Below are 18,737 nucleotides of genomic sequence, written 5' to 3'. Positions count from 1 at the left end.
TGTGAGTGTTTTAGGAACTTTTAATATTTAGAAAATTATTATGAAAATTAAGTTAGCCGACATTTAAAAATTAAAAAAATTTTTTTTTATTGAAAAAATTATTAAAAAAAATTTCACTTGTAAAACACTTTAAAAACTGTAAGTGCAATTTTTAAAAAATATTTTTTTGTTCTAATTTAATTATTCAAAAAAAAAATCAAAAAATTAAAATCGTCGGCTCACTTTATTATCCACTCTTATAATTTAGATGAAAAATATGAAAATATACACAATTAGACAAACTATTCGTAACGTGATTGGTCAAATATATCATAAGTATGAAAATATAGATAATTCCATACTAAATTCACACGCGCGCTTGCGCGCGCAACGTATACTAGTTATCAGATATTTTATAAAAATCAAGTTAATCGACATTTCAAAATTTTTTATTGAAAAAATTTCAATTAAACAATTAAAAAAAAAAATTGTCACATAAGTATAAAAAACTTTAAAAACTATAAGTGCAATTTTTTAGAAATATCTTTTTAGTTGTAATTTAATTAATAAAAAAAATAAAAAATTTTTACACGTCTTCTAACTTCAGTGTCATGATATTTTATAATTTTAAGAATTTTTTTAACAAATATATTATGTCAAAGAAAATGAGAAAAAAAAATTGACATTTAGAAAATAAAAAATCCAATTTTTTAGAAATAATTTTTCGGAGTAAACTTATTTATTTAAAAAAATTCTCAAGCGACTGATAACTTTAATGTCATAAATTATTGCAAAAAAAATTGTCTAGTAATTTTAATTAATTGTCACTTAAATAATTAATTTTAATTAAAACAATTTTTGTAAATAAAATTTATAGTATTTTATGTAATAAAATTTTATAGAATTAAAAAATTTTTTTGGATTTAAAAAAATTCAAATTTATTTTTGAGTTATAAATTTATAAGAAATTTAAAAAAAAAATTAAATTTTAGAGAAATTTAGTAATAATAAAATAGAATTTAATTTTCCCGCGTGCAGTCACGGAGCCAGTTTTGTTTGTTGTTTTTTTTCTCGGCAGTCCGATTAGAGACACATGGCTTTTAAAAAACAAATTTAATTGTTACTCCCGAAATCACAATCGCAATCAGTGACCACTTAATTAGTAAATTATTAGCGGCGCTGATTGCGTATAATGACATTGGAATAAAAAAATACCGGTAAAAGTGAGTATTGTTGTAGCGTCGATTTTTAATTAACCTAACCAAGCCGGCATTAACGTTTTGTAACGTAGTATTATAGTATTTTATTTTATGTAAAATAATTAATTAATTTAGTTATTATTGTTAAAAATCACAGAATGGAGCAATTGTGTCCGTTATGCCAAAAAACGGGGGTGGTCAGTAGATTATCTAATTACCCGTTAAATGAGAGTGAAGATATTGAGATGTGCGAAAACGAAAAGGTAAGAAGTTTGATACTAAAATTTACAGATAGCTGATAATTTCTTTAATTAATTAATTTTAGCTATAAAAATTTAATTGAAAAATTCCATTTTTAGACCTCCAAAAAATTATAAATGCAATTTTTTCAAAATAATTTTTTTAAACTGAGTTTATTATTGAAAAACGTTAAAATATGATAATTAATTTAGTAGATATTTAATAAGAATTTTTATAACAAATAAATTATGGCAAAAAAATTGAGATGCAGAAATTAAAAATTCAATTTTTTTAACAATAATTTTTTCATCAAAATTTGTTTGTTAAAAAAAAAGGTGAAAATTAATTTAGCAGATATTTAATAATTTTAAGAATTTTTTTAATAAATAAATTTTAGCAAAGAAAAATGAGAAAATAAAATTGAAATGTAGAAATTTTAAAAAATTAAAAATGTAATTTTTTTCAAAATCATTTTTCAAAACAAATTTGTTTGTTAAAAAGAATTAAAAAATGGTCAAGACTGCTAACTTTAACGTCATTATAAAAATTTATATGAAAATGAAGTTAGCCGACATTTCAAAATTTTTATCGAAAAAATTGAAAAAAAAAATTTCACATGTAAAAAACTTAAAAAACTATAAGTGCAATTTTTTATAAATATCTTTTTAGTTGTAATTTAATTAATAAAAAAAAATAAAAAATTTTTAGACGTCTGCTAACTTCAGTGTCATAAATTTATACTTGTTTATTTTTTAAATTAATAATAATAATTTATTTTTATTATTTTTAGTGTGTATGGCCGTTTGGCCACGAGGCATTCAAATTCATCCCCAAAATCGACGAGGACCTGAAAGAAATAGTGGAAACAAGTAAAAATCTTCCCGTCATACCCATCTCTACAGAGTTGTCACTATATACCCCGCCAGTGACGCCGGTGGACAACCAGGAGGCCAAAACTGACGTCAAAGGTTTGACAAATTTGAAACACCCTGAATTCGCTCATGAGAATTCAGATTTTGATAAAGTTTTTAAAACTCCAGGTATCACGGACTCGTACGCATCACCGGCGACTATCATCAAGGACATCCAAGTGTCGGGCAGTCCTTCTCCGAGTATCTTCGACATCGACTCGCCGGAAAAAAATCTAACATCACGTTCGACTCAAAGCTGTGATAAAAAACTAGTATTTAAAAGCAATTTCCCTGGAGCTGGTGCGAAGAAAAAGTCCCTGCCGATTGTCACGAACACTGAGACAGTCACCTCAATGAGGATACTGAAAAGAGTACCGATGAAGAAGATGGTACTGAAAAAAGTAATTAAGCCAGTTATTAATAATGTAAATAAAAATATTTCAACGGTGCCTTTTAATCACGAGAATAGTTTAGAACTGCCAAAGAGTATCTCGGTCTCGGAGAATAAATTAGACCCGGGAGAGGTTGAGGTGAAGGCTGAGGATAAAGATCAGAATTTCACCCTTGACTTGCAGGATATTTCTTTTGATGAGAGTTTTATCAAGCAGGATAATAATTTCGAAAGTATTATACCCGAGCTTGACTCTGGTGACTTAAACCAGCAGATGGACGTTGATGATTGGTTAAACTCGTTAATCTTGTAAATAAATTTTTATTGTTAAGTATTAAGTCATTTATTAATTTGATACTAAGTATTAAAAGGCTTAAAATTAATCAATTGTGAAGTTTCATTCATTTTGTACAATGTCTAGACAATTTTTGTATAATTTAATTAGTCTTTACAATTTATGTCCTTAGTGTTTAATTTTTATAATAATTAGTGTCTAATTTATATAATAATTAGTGTTTAATATCAATCTGTACAAAGTAGCTTAAGATGTTGGCTGGTCAACTGTCAGAAATTATTAACTCCAAGAAAATTTGTATTTTCACAATGAATTTTTCTAATTCAAGTATTCAGTACTTTGATAAATTTGTAACAATTAATTTCTATTTCTCTATTATTATTATTATTATTATTATCATGATTTATCTCCGTTTTTAATTATTAAAAATATTATAACACACTAATGAAATTATCTAAGATAATTTTTTGTTAATAAATTTTGCCAAAAAAAAAAATTGTAAACTAACATTAAAAATTTTGTTTTGAAAAATTTTGTTTACGTGACAAATAAAAAATTTATATTAATTGATATTTTATTATTATTATAAAATCAACAATCAATTTTCTATTTTTACATCAACATCCGATTTAATGTCTTTAAAAACTTTCCCAGGATGTTTTCTAGAAAAGTGTCCAATATTCAGTACTTGGTTAAATTTGTAACAATTAATTTCTATTTTTCTATTATTATTATCATGATTTATCTCCGTTTTTAATTATTAAAAATATTATAATAAACTGATAAAATTATCTAAAATAATTTTTTGTTAATAAATTTCGCCAAAAAAATTGTAAACTAATTTAAAAATTTTGTTAACGTGACAAATAAAAAATTTATATTAATTGACATTTTATTATTAAAAAATCAACAATCAATTTTCTATTTTTACATCAACATCAGGTTTATCTATCGAGTTATCTTCAAATCCTTCTAGACCATTAAGACCATTGAGATCAGTGTCCTTATTATTCCAAATATCCTTAAAAATCTTCCCCGGATGTTTTCTCGAAAAGTGTTTCTGTAAATTGCCTTTTTGCGTAAATTTACTCGGACATTCAGCGCAAGCAAAGGGCTTCTGCCCAGTATGAGTCATAATATGCTGCTTGAGACTATATAACGAATAAAAAGCTTTTTGACAAAAATCACAAGTGTGAGGTCTTTCAAAAGTATGATACCGCCTGACATGATCAATAACTTCAGAGAATTTTTTGAACTTCATCCCACAAAAATCGCACTCGCGGACTTTTTCTCCTCCATGCCCAGCCTTGTGTTCTTCCATCTCCTCATTATCCGAGAAACTTCTCCCACAGAGGTCGCAGATAAAAGGCTTGAGTCCCTTCTGATGGATCTTTTCGTGCTTGGACTTGTTGGCGCTCTGCGAGAAAGTTTTCCCACAAATCCTGCACCGGAAAGGCTTGTCACCAGTGTGGACCCGCTCGTGCTGCTGAACCGCCACCAGCTGGGTGAAATTTTTCCCACAGACTTGACAAGTGAAGGGTTTTTCCCCAGTGTGAGTCCTGAGGTGCTTTTCCAGGTCGCTGGGCCTCATGAAAGGCTTGCTGCAGCGGTCACAGCGGTAAGGAGGGTCTTCGTGGAGCTTCTTGTGGAAATTCAGAGCCCCCAGCTGGGAAAAGCGCCTGCCACAAGTCTCGCACCTGTAAGGACGCTCTCCAGTGTGCACCATGAAGTGTCTTCGCATTAAACTGCGAGACGAGAACGGTTTTTTGCATTCAGGGCAGGGATAATTCTCAGGATAAATTTTCTTTTTGCAGTACCTCCTCTTTGCTCGTACTTCAGGGTTTAATTCTGCTTTAGGAAGCAAAATATTCTGCGAAGAATCTTTAGGGTCTTGATTCTCACTCTCGTCTTGATAAGGCTCGTCGCTTGATATGTAATCTTCATCTTCAAATTTATTCTCTGAATTATCTTCAAGTTCTTTTTTATTTTCAATCATCTCAGCAACATTTTCTTCAGCTTCAGCTTCATAATAATTTTTTTCTTCACCATCGTAGTCTATGTCTTCAATAAACTCTACTTCAGCATAATCCGAACCAGTCTCTTTGTCATCTTGGTCCTCTTTTAAAGCATCAATCCCATTTGTATTTTTTTTACTCACCATACATCCAATGCAATGGTCAACAGCTCCTTGGTAACTATCAAACAACAAGTCGCAGTAAAAACACTTGTATTTTTTACTTAAATTTTTTTCCTCACCAGTTTTAATAATTTCTCGACTCGTTACAAAGCTCTCTTCTACGAAATTTTCTAGATTATCACTTTTAATTTTATCATCATTTATTTCCGGTTCCTCTTCTAGGCTGTTGATAATATACTCGTCCAGAATTTCTTCGTCTTTTGTTAAGCTTAAATTAACTTTACTATCTACAGGCTCCTTTATACCATTCTCTTTGTATTTTTGAATTAAAGAATAATACGTACTTTGACATTTATTTCTAAAATCGTAAAATCGAGTTATTTCATCGGTGCAAGGTATACAAATTTTTTCTGGCAGGTTGTCGTTATTATGTACCTAAAAAATATAAATTTTATTTTTTATTTCAATATTTATTAATAATAATAAAGTTAGCCGACATTTTAGATTTTATGATTTTGCTTTATTTTTTAAATTAAAAGTAAAAAAATTTTTTTTTATTGCATTTATAGTTTTTCAAATTTTTTACAAGTGAAATTAAAAAAAAATTTTTTTGTTATTATCTTTTTAATAAAAAAAATTTATAAATATCTGCTAACTTTTTTTTCATTATTCATTATTGTTTTTTACATACCGGAATTGATAAACAAATCATGATCTTAGCTCCCAAAGATAATTCTTCATTTTGACAGTCGAAAATATTGGAGTAATTTTTATCCAGTTTTTCAAAACACAGTCGACAGTTTGTATCAGGCATCATTGTTTATTTTTTAATAACATATTTATTTATCTAAAAATATTTTTTTTTTCAGAAAAATATTTATTTTTTACTTTCATAACCTCTAAATTAATAAATCACTTATTTATCAACATGGTTATAGAATAATAATAATCTATCTCATTTTATTAATTACAATATTAGCGACTAAAAATTAGTAATTACAATTTTCATTAAAAAAATCGAGTTAAAGTGATAAATTTTATAACACCAGAGATATTTTTCAATATAAAAAACGTAAACATCACCAACATAAATTATAAAAATAAATGATAGTGAAGTTAGCTATCAGTTGTTAATTTTAAAAATTTTTAAAACACAATTACACTTAAAAAAATTTCCACTGATAATTTTTTTAAATTTTCATATGTGCAATTTTGTTATTTAATATTTTTTGAAATAATTAAATAGCTGAACAATTATAAAAAAAATTTTAATGTCAGCTAACTTCAGTGTTATAAAAATAAAGTTTTCTTTCCGCGGCTATAGACGGCGCCACTGTCATTGCGCGTAAATATTAATGACACTGAAGTTGACAGACAAGAGAAATTTTTTTAGAACTTTAAACAATTAAATAATTATAAAAAAAATTTAATTAAAAAATTCCACATGTAAAAATTATTAAAAATTACAAGTGAAAATTCTTAGAATAATTTTTATATTGTTATTGATTTGTTAAAAAAAATTTTTTAAATTAACAGCTGACGGCTAACTTCAGTATTATAAATATTAGAGGTGTTTAAAAATAGCGCTAAATGTTAAAAAAATTATTTAAAAAATAATAATAATATTATTTGTTGACAAGAAATAAAATAATTATAATTAAAAAAATAGTTTTTAGTAAAAAAGCAAAAAGAATGTGCGATGGCCGGGAATCGAACCCGGATCAACTGCTTGGAAGGCAACTATGCTGACCATTACACCACCATCGCAACTTCTGTAAGCCTTGAAGAAGCGTGAGTATTTCAAATGGACCAATTGGAGAGTAACAAAACTCTCGACCAATCAGCGCGCGTCCCGCCAAAAAACGTCACAGTCTTCTGATCGGCACCGAAACAAGTGACAAGTTCAGACAAGTTTCTTTAGCTGTGTCATTGTCATTCGTGACCCCGCAGGCGGAAGGGATGTCCCGGGGTGATTTTATTGTCCCAAATGAAGAAAGGAAACAGGATGATTGTGTTTTTAGTGATGCTGAGATTATTTGCTGGTCTTAGTGCCGCCGGAGACATTGAAATTACGGTAATTATCAATAATAATTAAGTTAGCCGACATTTTTTATTTTTTTATTTTGCTTAATTTATTAATTTATAACTAAAAAATATTTTTAAAAAATTGCACTTAAAGTTTTTGAAGATTTTAACAAATGAAAAAAATTTTTTATAATAATTCTTTAATAAAAAAAAATCATATAAATTTTTAGATGTCGGCTAACTTTATTTTCATTAATTATCAGTGACATTGTTTAAAAGTACCTTGACCGCATAGAAGGAAGGTAAGCTGTATTTTAGTTTATTTATTTTTCGACAACAAAAGGGTAACGCAAGTGATTGTCTTTCGGGAAAAAGTAAAAAATAATTATATATTTATATTTATATTCATACACAATATTGAGGGTACTGTAATTATTAAGTGTATACTTATTTCAGTTGAATTTAAAATGTTTTTTGTTGTCAAGACCACAAAGTCTCAGGCCTGGGGGCTAAAAAAATTTATTCAACAAAAATACTCGGAGACCTGGTGTTATTCTTTGGCATTAAAATGCCTGCCGATATTTCGAAATCGAGCGGCTTTTTTCGGTCGCAATTATCTTTTCTGAGTTCTCGTTTTAGTTTAAAAAAATAAAAACACTAAGTCTCGACGCTTTTGTGTCTCGCTGACGTTTCGCTGGGGCCTTCTATCAGTTAAATTACACCCTGACAAGCTGACACGTAAATTGGCCCACGTAGTTGTTGCTCTTGCTTATATTTATTCTGTTTTCTGTTGGTCTATAGGTACCGGGTGTGTTACGAATCTGTTTATACTGTGCTGCAATGCTTTAGTTTCTTTGGTAAAACAATCTCGACTTGACTTTTAAACCCTACAAGTTGAAAAAAAAAAAAAAAAAAAAAAAGCTGATTATAACTATATCACTATCTCTGTTATTTAATCTAATTCTAATTTTTCAAAGTCTAAAATAATTGTAAAAATTAGTTTAGATAATTTATTAATTTAATTAAAGAATTATTTGATAATTTTTATAATTTTTGTTAACAAATAAATTATGGCAAAAAAATAAGAAAAAAAGTTGACATTTAGAAATTTAAAAAAATAAAAAATGCAATTTTTTAAAAATAATTTTTTATAATTAATTTAATTAATAAATAATTAATTAAAAAATTATTTGATCATTTTTGTTAACAAATAAATTATGGCAAAAAAAAAATTGACATCTAGAAATTTAAAAAATAAAAAATGCAATTTTTTAAAAATAATTTTTTATAATTAATTTAATTGTTAAATTAAATTAAAAATTGTTCAGGTGACAGTTTAATGTCATCAAATAATTTCTCCTCTTCCAGGACTCCGGGATTTATCCTATCAAGCGTCTAGACACCGGAATGACTTTCTGTAAGTAAAAATTGAATATCTAAATAAAATTGATCCCTCGATGAGAGAATGATGAATGATAAATGCACCGGGTCTGATGGATGGATGGATGAATGAATGACATCCTCGAGCATAGTAGTAAAATAACTAGGTGTGGTGTGTATCAGAGCAGACAACGAGGAGTAAGGTAGTGTGTATGGACACGTCACGGAGATCACGACAATCACGAACATCACCAGAAGAAGCTTCGATCACGACGCACACGGAATACCAGTCTGTACAATACTATACACGCCATCCGACTTGGTATCCTGTGACTGATAGCTCGGCTATGGATTGTAGCTGAAACATTGTAGCATTGCCATCACAACAGTCCTAACAGCCCAGTTTTGTTTCGTTCCTCAAACCGTATGCACTAGATCACATGTGTCATAAGATTATTGTCATATTTAAAGCGGTACGTGAATTATTTAGAGATATTCTTGTCAATGTGTCATTATTATTTATCACCGATAGGATTTTTTTATACTCAAAAATATTTTTTAATATTTAACACATCATTTATTAGAGACTACTTTTTAGTCCTTAATAAATATTTCTTAGTATTTAAAAAAATTTATTAACATTTAATAAATAAATATCTGATTTATTAAATAGAAACAAATTATTTTAAATACTAAGAAATATTTTTTTAATACTAAAAAATGGTCTCTGATAAATAATTTGTTAACTATTAAATTAACAAATATTTATTGGTACAAATAAATTCTTCTATCAGTGTATAACAAGTGTTATTTTTAAATTATGTAGGACAATTATACAGAAAAAAAAATTAACTTGAATCAAAAGAAAAATTCTTGAACCAAGAAAATAATTTTGAAGAATTTTATTGGCTTAAATCAACACAAAAAATTGTTGAATCGAGTAAAATTGACTTAAAAATTGAAATTTTTTTTCTGTGTAGAAAATTATGGATATAATTAATTAATCAACCATTAAAATTATTAACCAAGCGTTAAAGTCCCAGTTATAGTCCATATTTGTTAAGAATGTGGCAAGGACGATCATAAGTCTTAGATGGAATCTGTTCGACAGCTGCTGGGTTAAATTGTGGTATGAACGTAACTCTACTGAGACAGTTATTACATGTGATATGAGTGGAAAGTATTCCAGAGAAAGAAAAGCATGTGATGGTAATGCTCAATTAAATGATCTACGGGAATGATGGTGGTGTCGGGACATTCCTGAGATGCCTCTTTACTTCTGCAGCGGCGGAAGGTACCGGTGCATTTAATTCTTGGTAGCTTTGTTGGATTAAATGTTAGTCTTTTTGCCGGGTATAAGGCGCCTTATACGTTTCGAATGACAGCAGCAGGTGATGTTTAGGCTCCGTGATGCGATCCACCGGGAGATTGCCGGGTTTTATATATCGTTGTGTAATTATTGTCCATCGGTGCTCTGTTTTATACCAGATAGGACGCATGTCCGTCACTCAATCACCGGGCTCATCGTAGCAACGTTCAAATAATTTAAACCCGGTCTTAATTCGGGGATATCTCGGTCGCTGAATGTGTAATAAGAATAAGAATCGAGACTCCGACGGATTAGTTGTTTCCTGCCGAGCGTGCTAGCAAGACAAACGTTTCGTTTCTTCTTTTAAATATATTTGTGCTCTGTAAATCATTTTTGGTTTATTTTATTTATTGCGCTTGTGTTTAATGTGCTTGATTTATTTTTGTCATTTGTTATAATGACACTCTGGATTATCTGGATATTTTATTACAGACGTTCAGCTGAATAATAGAGGCAATCGTCCGGTGGTAGTTCGAAGCCAAATGATCAATTGCTGTGAAATTATTACACCAGAGGATGTAGACTGTGAGGTAAGTGATCTAAAGAAACATCCGCTTTTTTTAAACACAACATGGGTATTATATTAATTATTATTTAACTGTTGTTAACAACTGATACTGCTATTTACTATCAATTTAAAATGATGATGATGATGATGGTAATAACTTCCGATGTTGTTTTTAAATAATTGCAGCACATCCGATTGATTGGAGACCACGTGGGAATCCTACCGCCCGGGAGAAGCAACGTAACTCTGGTATGGCCAACTTTGGTGAGTCAAAACTTCAAAATTTTTTACTGTTTTTTAAAAGTACTTTGATGACAACCACACACTGATAGAAGGATTTATTTGTATTAAAAAGTATTCGTTAATAGTTAAATAATTTATTAGAGAGCACTTTTTAGTATTAAACAAATATTTCTTAGTATTTAAAATGATTTGTTTATATTTAATAAATCTGATATTCATTTATTAAATATTGATAAATCTTTTCAAATACTAAGAAATATTTATTAAGGACTAAAAAGTGGTCTCTAATAAATGGTTTGTTAAATATTAACAAATATTTTTAACTATAAACAAATCCTTTTATCAGTGCACTGATAAAAAAATTAATTTGACTCAAGAGCCAAAATCTTGAACCAAGAATACCATTTTAAAGGAATAAATTCTTGAGTCAACAATAATTTACTTAAATCAAGAATAATTTTTTGACTCTAAAATTTATTCTCTTGACTCAAGAAAATAATTTTCTTTAAAATGGTATTCTTGGTTCAAGATTTGGTTCTATGATTCTTGATCCCCCGACTAAATATCCCGGACAAAATATCCCCAAAATAAATATCCCCGGGTAATAGTGTTGCATCCTTTTAACATGGTTTTTGTGTGTGTTTATTCGACATTAGACCAACACATACGCTTGTTACCTTGGTGCGTGCTCTTTAATAATTTTTTTTTTATTCAAATTTTCCAAAACTATAACGAATTCAAAGGATAACTTGTCGGGGTTTTTTTTGTCATAGGAATATTTTGTCGGGGATATTTTTTTTTGGGATATTTTGATGGGGGATCAAGACGCCTGATACCCATTACGTGAAGTGCATCAACTGTCGATGGATTGATAAGACAAGAACGAATTCACCAAATTCATCCAAGAGTACCCGCCTTGTCGTGGTAGTTTCGGCGATGTCCTCGTAGCTGCTTTTATGTGGGGGCTAGAGCACAGTACGGTTGTCGCGTGGGAGTAATATAATAGCAGTTGTTATCGTGATCTTAGCGGGGCGGAGCCGACATGCACCAACCAGCATACTCGACAGTGTATTTCTGCCACCACCATGTGCTCCAAACATATTATCACTAAACACCACTGCTAGCAAGCACCGTCACTCTCGCGAGACCGCGGGTTTAAACATTCAGCCACTCACACGAGCGCGCTTCTTGCCGCCATCATGATTTATGACTGTTTATTTATTTTTTTTTTTTTTTTCAAACCCAAGTTCTCTCTCTCTCTCTCTCCGCTCCTTCTCGAGCACCCTTTTCTCCTGGGTCTATTGCTATAGCTACCTCTACCCCAACTGGCTGATCCAACCCAAGATGCAGTGGCTTTGACTGGTGACCAATGTTAAATCTTTAATTAAGTTGTACAAGTCCGGTTGAATTTATTGTTTCATATCGTTACCGTTTGTGACTTGCACACTAGTTATGCTCGATAATTAACTTATAAAGCAAAAGCAATTAAAATCTTTATTTTACCTCAGTGTCTATACCATCTGCAAGTAAACTATGCAAAAAAAATTTTTTTTATATTTATCAGCGATTTATCGTCTGGGTTCTTTTATAATGACTCTCTTTGCCCTATCTTGTTGATCATACAGACAATCGCAAGCACGTATCCCTGAGGGGACGTAATAATAATTTCTCTTTAATTTTCATCATTATTGCAATACATATATATCTGATTTAGTTTTATTACCAGCTAACATACATCGTAAATACATTTTTCAGTATCTTCATGACCGAAGAGGTGAGTGTGAGATTGGCATCACCTACAACGCTGATGGAAGCTCCAATCTGCTGAGACAAAAAATTTCATTTGATACCTATGTCTCCAACCAAAGTGTTCCTGACATTCTTAAAGGTCAATAATTACTCCATTGAATTTTTTTTAAATCTATATTATTAAGAGAATAAGCAAAATTTTGTAGCCAGTGTTCTTATATCATAACATAGTTTTTTTTTTTAGTCAAATTTAGTGTCATTGCAAAGGTCTTGACTTGAATTTATCTCTTTTCAAGGTTTCATATCATTCTCATCAATAGTCAATTTATGATGATAAGTATTTAGGCTGCATTTAAAAATGCTCTATTCTAAGTATATAATTAAGAAATGACCCCGTATCTCGTGAACTATTGACATTTTTAAAGGTATAAGCTCATCCCGATGTTACACTCATCAAGACCTTTCATTTAAGTACCCACATCAATTTTTCGTATATTTATATATATTATATATATATGAATATATGAAAAATATATCAAAAATGCATGTGGATACTCAAATGAAAGCTCTTGACGAGTGTAACATCGGGATGAGCTTATATCTTTAAAAACGTCAATAGTTAAGAATGCGCAGTGCAATTTAACATAATTAAGAAACGACCCCGTATCTCGTGAACTATTGACATTTTTAAAGGTATAAGCTCATCCCGATGTTACACTCATCAAGACCTTTCATTTAAGTACCCACATCAATTTTTCGTATATTTATATATATTATATATATATGAATATATGAATATATGAAAAATATATCAAAAATGCATGTGGGTACTCAAATGAAAGCTCTTGATGAGTGCAACACCAGGATGAGCTTATATCTTCAAAATATATATTATATATATGAATATATGAAAAATATATCAAAAATGCATGTGGGTACTCAAATGAAAGCTCTTGATGAGTGTAACATCGGGATGAGTTTATATCTTTAAAAACGTCAATACACTGTAAATCAAAGTGTTTTAAAAGTGACTACAAATGGGCATTTAACATGGGAAATTAAAACACATGGAAGTATTTTAAAAATGACTACAATGCTTTAAGATAGAAACAAAACATTTTATGTGTGTTTTGTTAAAACACTTGGATTTACAGTGTAGTTAAAAAAGTACAGTGCAATTTAACAAAAGTCATTATTTAATAAAGCAAAATTTTATTTATATAGTTCATAAGTCACGGCAGTCACATAGTGACTGCAAGGTAGCTAGCATAATTTATTTTATAGAATAAAACATTGTGTTGACGTAAAAAAAAAATTTATTTCTTGTAGAATATTATGAAGCAAATGAAGTTAAAAGATGCGCAAGTGTCGATGAAGATTCCCTGGACTCTTGCCAACCGGTCAAGTGTCTTGTCAAGTACAGCGGGAAAAGAAACTTCTTCAACAAAAGTTTGCGAAGATGTCAGCCGGTGGTCGTCTGGGTGCCTGATTCCAGCGAAGCTGCTGATTCGGTGAGTGAATAAATATTTTCTATCTTGCTTTTCTTCATTAAACAGCGGCCTGGTGATCGGTTTTATTAGCAGAGGTACAAATTCACCGGAAGATAAATTTAATAAACATGCATAGTCGTTCCAGAGGGATAGGTGCTAATGCGTAATGCGTCGGGAATCGTTCTTGGTTTCGGTTTAGCGTGATATACGCAACTGGCATGCGATGTAGCGTGCTACTCTTGCCAATGTGCTCTATACCAGCTGTGCTTGGGTCTATATTGCTTTATACGACTCTTAAATTAAAAGGACCATATTAAAGTATAATACAACATAAACTTCAGCAAAACCAGCATCTACCACCACACCATGATTTATTCAATTTAATTTATGACACACAATTTTATTTCAACGCCTCGATTATCAAGTTACTTTTCCTTGTTATTTTTCATTCGTTACTTGCTCTGGTTTGTCGCAGGTAATTTTATACTTGCACTGCCTTTACTCTTGATTAAGACATTATATTATTGACAGCAGACATTTATTTGAAAGTTATTCTTGTTGGGCTGAATAAATATTACATATGTTTGTTAATCAAATTTAATAATCTCGCGGGAGTTTGCGTGGTTTATATTTACTGCTTTATAAGTAACCACGCGCATTTAAGTTTATTGTAGACTTTAAGAGGAAAATATAACAAGTTAAGAGAGCCAATATCACCACGAACGTAACGTTACACTTTTATAATATAATTTACGGCGGTTTAATTATGACGGATTGAGTTGAGCGAGCTTGCTGATAAATAAAACTTTTTCAAAAGCTTTGTTCTTTTAACCTATCTCAAAACATTCACTTTAAATATTTTCTTGGCATGAATGTCGAGTTAATTCGGTCGTTTAAAAAAAAAATTAAGTTAATTATTATTATGGAAATAAAAACGTGTTATTATTTTCATTCTAATCACTAAAATTATTTTTTTTTTTTTATATGGTAAGTCTGTACTTTATTCTTATCGGTTTAACTTTTAGTGTAAAAAAATTTTTTTTTGAGATCTGGAGCATAATATTGTAGAGAAAGAGAAGACTGAAGTGAGTAGAGTTGAATATTTAAATTGGTTTTAATATTTTATGTTATCTTTAATTATAAGTTGCCTGTACGAGCATGCTATGAAAGTACTAATTAACAGAGGAATGTGTGTTGATTTTGTTAAATTATTTTTTTTAGAATATTATTTGCCATAATGGACGCCAGGACAACGTTACTGGAATGTGTATTTGTGAAGAAGGATGGGGCACTCATCAAATTGACAGCTTAGAATCATCTACTGAGTCGATTCATATGTGCAATTTCAAAACGTCACCATTCTCACGTGTAACAAACACCGGCTATTCAACGATAAGTCTCGTCATCCTTGTATCCTTTTAATAATTACACCTTTTAATTATATAGATGGTAGGAAATTTATAAAAAGATAAGTAGTTATCGTCACTTACGTTTCAACGGTACTTAAACTTGGATCCAAAGTCCAGAGTGCTGGAGACTATATTAATATTGAAAAATTACTTTTCTCAATTAGTCAAAATTATTATTTTAACTTCCCGCTATGAAAATCAATTCGAGAATTTTTGTCTTGATTCAAGACAATTGTGATTGTAATTGTAATTTATTGAAAAGGCCGTAGAACGTAGTCCTCTAACGGCCAGAAGCATATACAGAGCATACATAATATCTTAAAATTAAGTACAAATCAAATTAATATCAAAATCAAAATCAAAATGTGCTCATACAGGTAGAATAGGTTCTTATAATGTTAATATTAATATTAATAGGTCTCTCAACGTCAATTTTAACTAATCAAAATTAATAATGAATGCTGAAACAAAAATAGTCTACTTCTAGTCTTATATCATATTGCACAGGATAACAAACAACTAAATTGCACTTGGTCAAAATAATGCAGAATACACACTTAGAGATCGGCACGCTCAGTAGCTAATAAGTGTTAATAATGAAACACTTGAAGTGTTTTAAATGAAACTCTTCAAAATTATTTTTTTGGTTCAAGAATTTTTCTCTTGATTCAAGTTAACTTTTTTTTCAGTGTACAAAATAGCCAATATTAGGTTAGAGTCGTTCAATAATTAGTTTAGGATAGAAAAAAAAAATCAGGTCCCGCCGAGATTCGAACTCGGGTTATTGGATTCAAAGTCCAATGTGATGCCGCTACACTACGGAACCGTCCTTGCACTCGAGCTTCATTTGAACATATATAAACACCAGCACACTCAGTACAGCGCTTGCAAAAAAAGGTAAAATTCATCAAACTATAGAGTTAACTTATACGTGAAAAAGAAAAAAATTTTTTTACCAATAAATTATTTTTCCAAGTTATCTTATCTAGTTTTCCTTAACTACTTATCTAAAGATGGTAATTATAGTGAGTCTACTGTTCTTCATGCTGTGTTGCGTAATGACACGCAAAGTGACGCAAGATTATTCTTCTCTACCTGGCGCTGGAGTGGAGCTGCGCTCCGTTTTACAACAGACATCAAGCAGATCTTCGTTTGATGGCTCGCTGGAACGTCTCATACCTCCGAGCTCCAGGATGGAAGGTCGAAAAAAAAAGTTTGATAAGTTTGGTGACTCATACATTCGTCTTACGCACTAGATAGTAGTTAATAACTATAATTAATGATTTATACTAAAATGAATAAATGTATTTATGATTGTTGATGATAAATTCGGCATAATGTGGCTCTGTGAAACGCAAAAAGGGCAAAAGTTTTGCCGAAACCCGGGATTGAACCGGGGACATTTAGATCTTCAGTCTAACGCTCTCCCAACTGAGCTATTTCGGCCGCTTAGTCACGGCTTAAAGACGCTCCAATGTAACTGACATGAACAAATAGCAACTTTGTTTTATCAAAAATTGAGTAATAGTATGACTAACGAGGGTATTATATCATCAGAGAGTAATGATGATGTCAATAGTCGTTGATTTGATTATAATTGCAATGAATCGGGGAAAAATAAACGGAAGAAATGTATTAGGCGTGTAAAAATACGATTGTATTGCTCCGTTTATTTAAAACTTCCAGCTGTTACTGGCCCGTGGTTGGTTGCTGAGAGCTTTCGTATTATCCACCGGGTTGAACTACAATTAGAGTAATTGGCCTTATTGTGCTGTCCGGAGCGAAATCTAGAGTAGAGTATATAAATGTATTGAAGTATTGTGAATGGACGGTGTCAGCCAAAACACAAATGCTTATCTATTTTATTTTATACAGTGTTTTATATTGTATAGCTATAGATATTGCAACCATTGTAACTATACCACGTCAGGCTAGGTATAAATAGACCAGAATTTACAATAGTTTGTGGTGGTATAGCTAGTGTAGTCTGGAGTTGATATATTTCTCACAAGAAATAGGATTGTTTTTTTCTTCACGACCCTCGAGCTGCTTAGCTCCATCACGGATGTCGACCTAAGCCCTTTGTCCTTATGTTCTCGTGGGAGTATTCTATTTTGTTGATACAACAATAAAAATACATTTTTTCCGAGTTAAAAAAAAAAAAAAAAAAAACCGGTAAAGTTATTAAAATTTAAAGAATTATTATTCTTATTAGGGAAATGTGATAGTTTATTCTGTTAATAATTCAAAATCTTGCGTTTAACTTTGTATAATTTATTCCAATTATTTATGGTTTGTAATTGTGTCGATTTCTTCAGTGTAAAAATTATTAATAACTGTGTTTATTTGCTTAAACCAGCTAGCTGAACGATTATAATTATAATTTTTAAACAAACTGTGGTTACGCTAATTAGATTCCTTCAATAATTGTTCTTTTTTCTCGATTTCTTTCCGTAAGTATAATGTATAAATCAGATCGCGATTGAAAACGTGAAAAATTTATAGCTTTTTAATTGGAATACTCAGATTAGATATGATTTTTAATAGTATCGAGTGTTTCAAGTTTTATATTGTGAAATAATTAGTGACTGATTAGAAATTAATGATCGAAAAAGTATTTAAAGAAACAAGCTGAAGCGTTTTATAGTCTTTGAAGCAGATGTCTCTCATTCTTGTGATTCTGGGTGGGCAAATAAATGTCGTATATATTACAGTTGATGTAGGGATTTTTTTGTCTTAAATATCTTATAGCCGCAATGAAATTATTTAAACATTTTAATTAATTGTATCAACGAGATTCATTTCAACATAAATCTTAATGAGCTGTAATTGTAATAATTGGAATGATTACAATTATTCTGAGTGTTCTGCAATTTTTTTGCTTCAACAATTTTTGGAATTATGGGTATAAGAGACGGTGTATCTTTTAAATAACTGATTGTCTTTTATTAAAATAGAGTTTTAAAAGTGTGTTTGAACAACATCAAGGATTAGAGAGAATAGTTGCTTACAATTATATTACTACAGTACAGTTGTCCTTTTACATCTTGTAACATTTAGTGTTTATACAGTCTATACAATGCTCGAATTATACCTAGTTTTATGACTTTTAGTTCGAGTACTTTATTCTTTAGTCTATACTTCTCGGAAATAATAAAATAAAACCTTTTTCAAGGGTGACAATGTGTTCACCAAATGTTACTCAAAAAGGAAAACTTTCACTTTCAAAATAAAACAAACTTAAAATATTTAAAATATAATATCTTAAAAGAGAATGATTTTTGTAGACGAACTCAATATTTCAACAATAATTTTTTAGTTTATTTAATTTCATAGAAATCTAACTATTGCATTTGTCCTCATGTTGGAACTTTTGAAAAATTTTGCTATTTTCTGACTAGAAAAAAAATTT

At 30.0% G+C, this 18,737-nt stretch overlaps 3 protein-coding genes and 3 non-coding genes across 8 annotated transcripts in view; 2 read left to right on the top strand and 4 right to left on the bottom strand.

The window, feature by feature from the left end:
• Positions 1-1,037: 1,037 nt before the first annotated feature.
• On the top strand, positions 1,038-3,103 carry LOC123259565. The gene is made up of 4 exons (XM_044720143.1): positions 1,038-1,202; positions 1,336-1,441; positions 2,209-2,386; positions 2,459-3,103. Exons 2-4 carry the CDS (start codon positions 1,337-1,339, stop codon positions 3,031-3,033), a joined length of 858 nt encoding a protein of 285 aa, XP_044576078.1. The 5' UTR covers positions 1,038-1,202; position 1,336; the 3' UTR covers positions 3,034-3,103.
• A 786-nt stretch (positions 3,104-3,889) lies between these two features.
• LOC123259280 (zinc finger protein 260-like) lies at positions 3,890-6,055 on the bottom strand. Its single transcript, XM_044719642.1, has 2 exons — positions 5,844-6,055; positions 3,890-5,587 (listed from the first exon to the last, which is right to left on the bottom strand). The coding sequence occupies exons 1-2, from the start codon at positions 5,967-5,969 to the stop codon at positions 3,929-3,931; spliced, it is 1,785 nt and encodes a 594-aa protein (XP_044575577.1). The 5' UTR covers positions 5,970-6,055; the 3' UTR covers positions 3,890-3,928.
• A 792-nt stretch (positions 6,056-6,847) lies between these two features.
• Trnag-ucc lies at positions 6,848-6,919 on the bottom strand. Its single transcript has one exon. It is a non-coding gene; the product is annotated as a tRNA-Gly (tRNA).
• A 3,701-nt stretch (positions 6,920-10,620) lies between these two features.
• Positions 10,621-18,737, top strand: part of LOC123258590 (aryl hydrocarbon receptor) — a 142,827-nt gene continuing 134,710 nt past the window's right edge. For all 3 annotated transcript variants that reach the window (XM_044718702.1, XM_044718700.1, XM_044718701.1), the window contains exons 1-3: positions 10,621-10,698; positions 12,433-12,565; positions 13,756-13,937. In XM_044718702.1, coding sequence (XP_044574637.1) covers positions 12,530-12,565; positions 13,756-13,937 — 218 coding nt within the window. In that variant the 5' untranslated portion in view covers positions 10,621-10,698; positions 12,433-12,529. The remainder of the gene's footprint in view (positions 10,699-12,432; positions 12,566-13,755; positions 13,938-18,737) is intronic.
• On the bottom strand, positions 16,081-16,151 carry Trnaq-uug. Its single transcript has one exon. It is a non-coding gene; the product is annotated as a tRNA-Gln (tRNA).
• Trnaf-gaa lies at positions 16,699-16,771 on the bottom strand. Its single transcript has one exon. It is a non-coding gene; the product is annotated as a tRNA-Phe (tRNA).

This window comes from Cotesia glomerata, linkage group LG2, assembly GCF_020080835.1.
Source record: "Cotesia glomerata isolate CgM1 linkage group LG2, MPM_Cglom_v2.3, whole genome shotgun sequence".
Classification (NCBI taxonomy): Eukaryota; Metazoa; Arthropoda; class Insecta; order Hymenoptera; family Braconidae; genus Cotesia; species Cotesia glomerata.
This window is presented reverse-complemented; position numbering and strand designations above follow the sequence as displayed.

Bases quoted from the DNA above. Each gene is read 5' to 3' on its own strand.
- LOC123259565 (XM_044720143.1), top strand. From the start codon at position 1,337: ATGGAGCAATTGTGTCCGTTATGCCAAAAAACGGGGGTGGTCAGTAGA. The intron at 1,442-2,208 runs GTAAGAAGTTTG...TATTATTTTTAG, and splicing joins AGATGTGCGAAAACGAAAAG to TGTGTATGGCCGTTTGGCCA. The intron at 2,387-2,458 runs GTTTGACAAATT...TTAAAACTCCAG, and splicing joins GGCCAAAACTGACGTCAAAG to GTATCACGGACTCGTACGCA.
- LOC123259280 (XM_044719642.1), bottom strand. From the start codon at position 5,969: ATGATGCCTGATACAAACTGTCGACTGTGTTTTGAAAAACTGGATAAA. The intron at 5,588-5,843 runs GTATGTAAAAAA...TATATTTTTTAG, and splicing joins TGATTTGTTTATCAATTCCG to GTACATAATAACGACAACCT.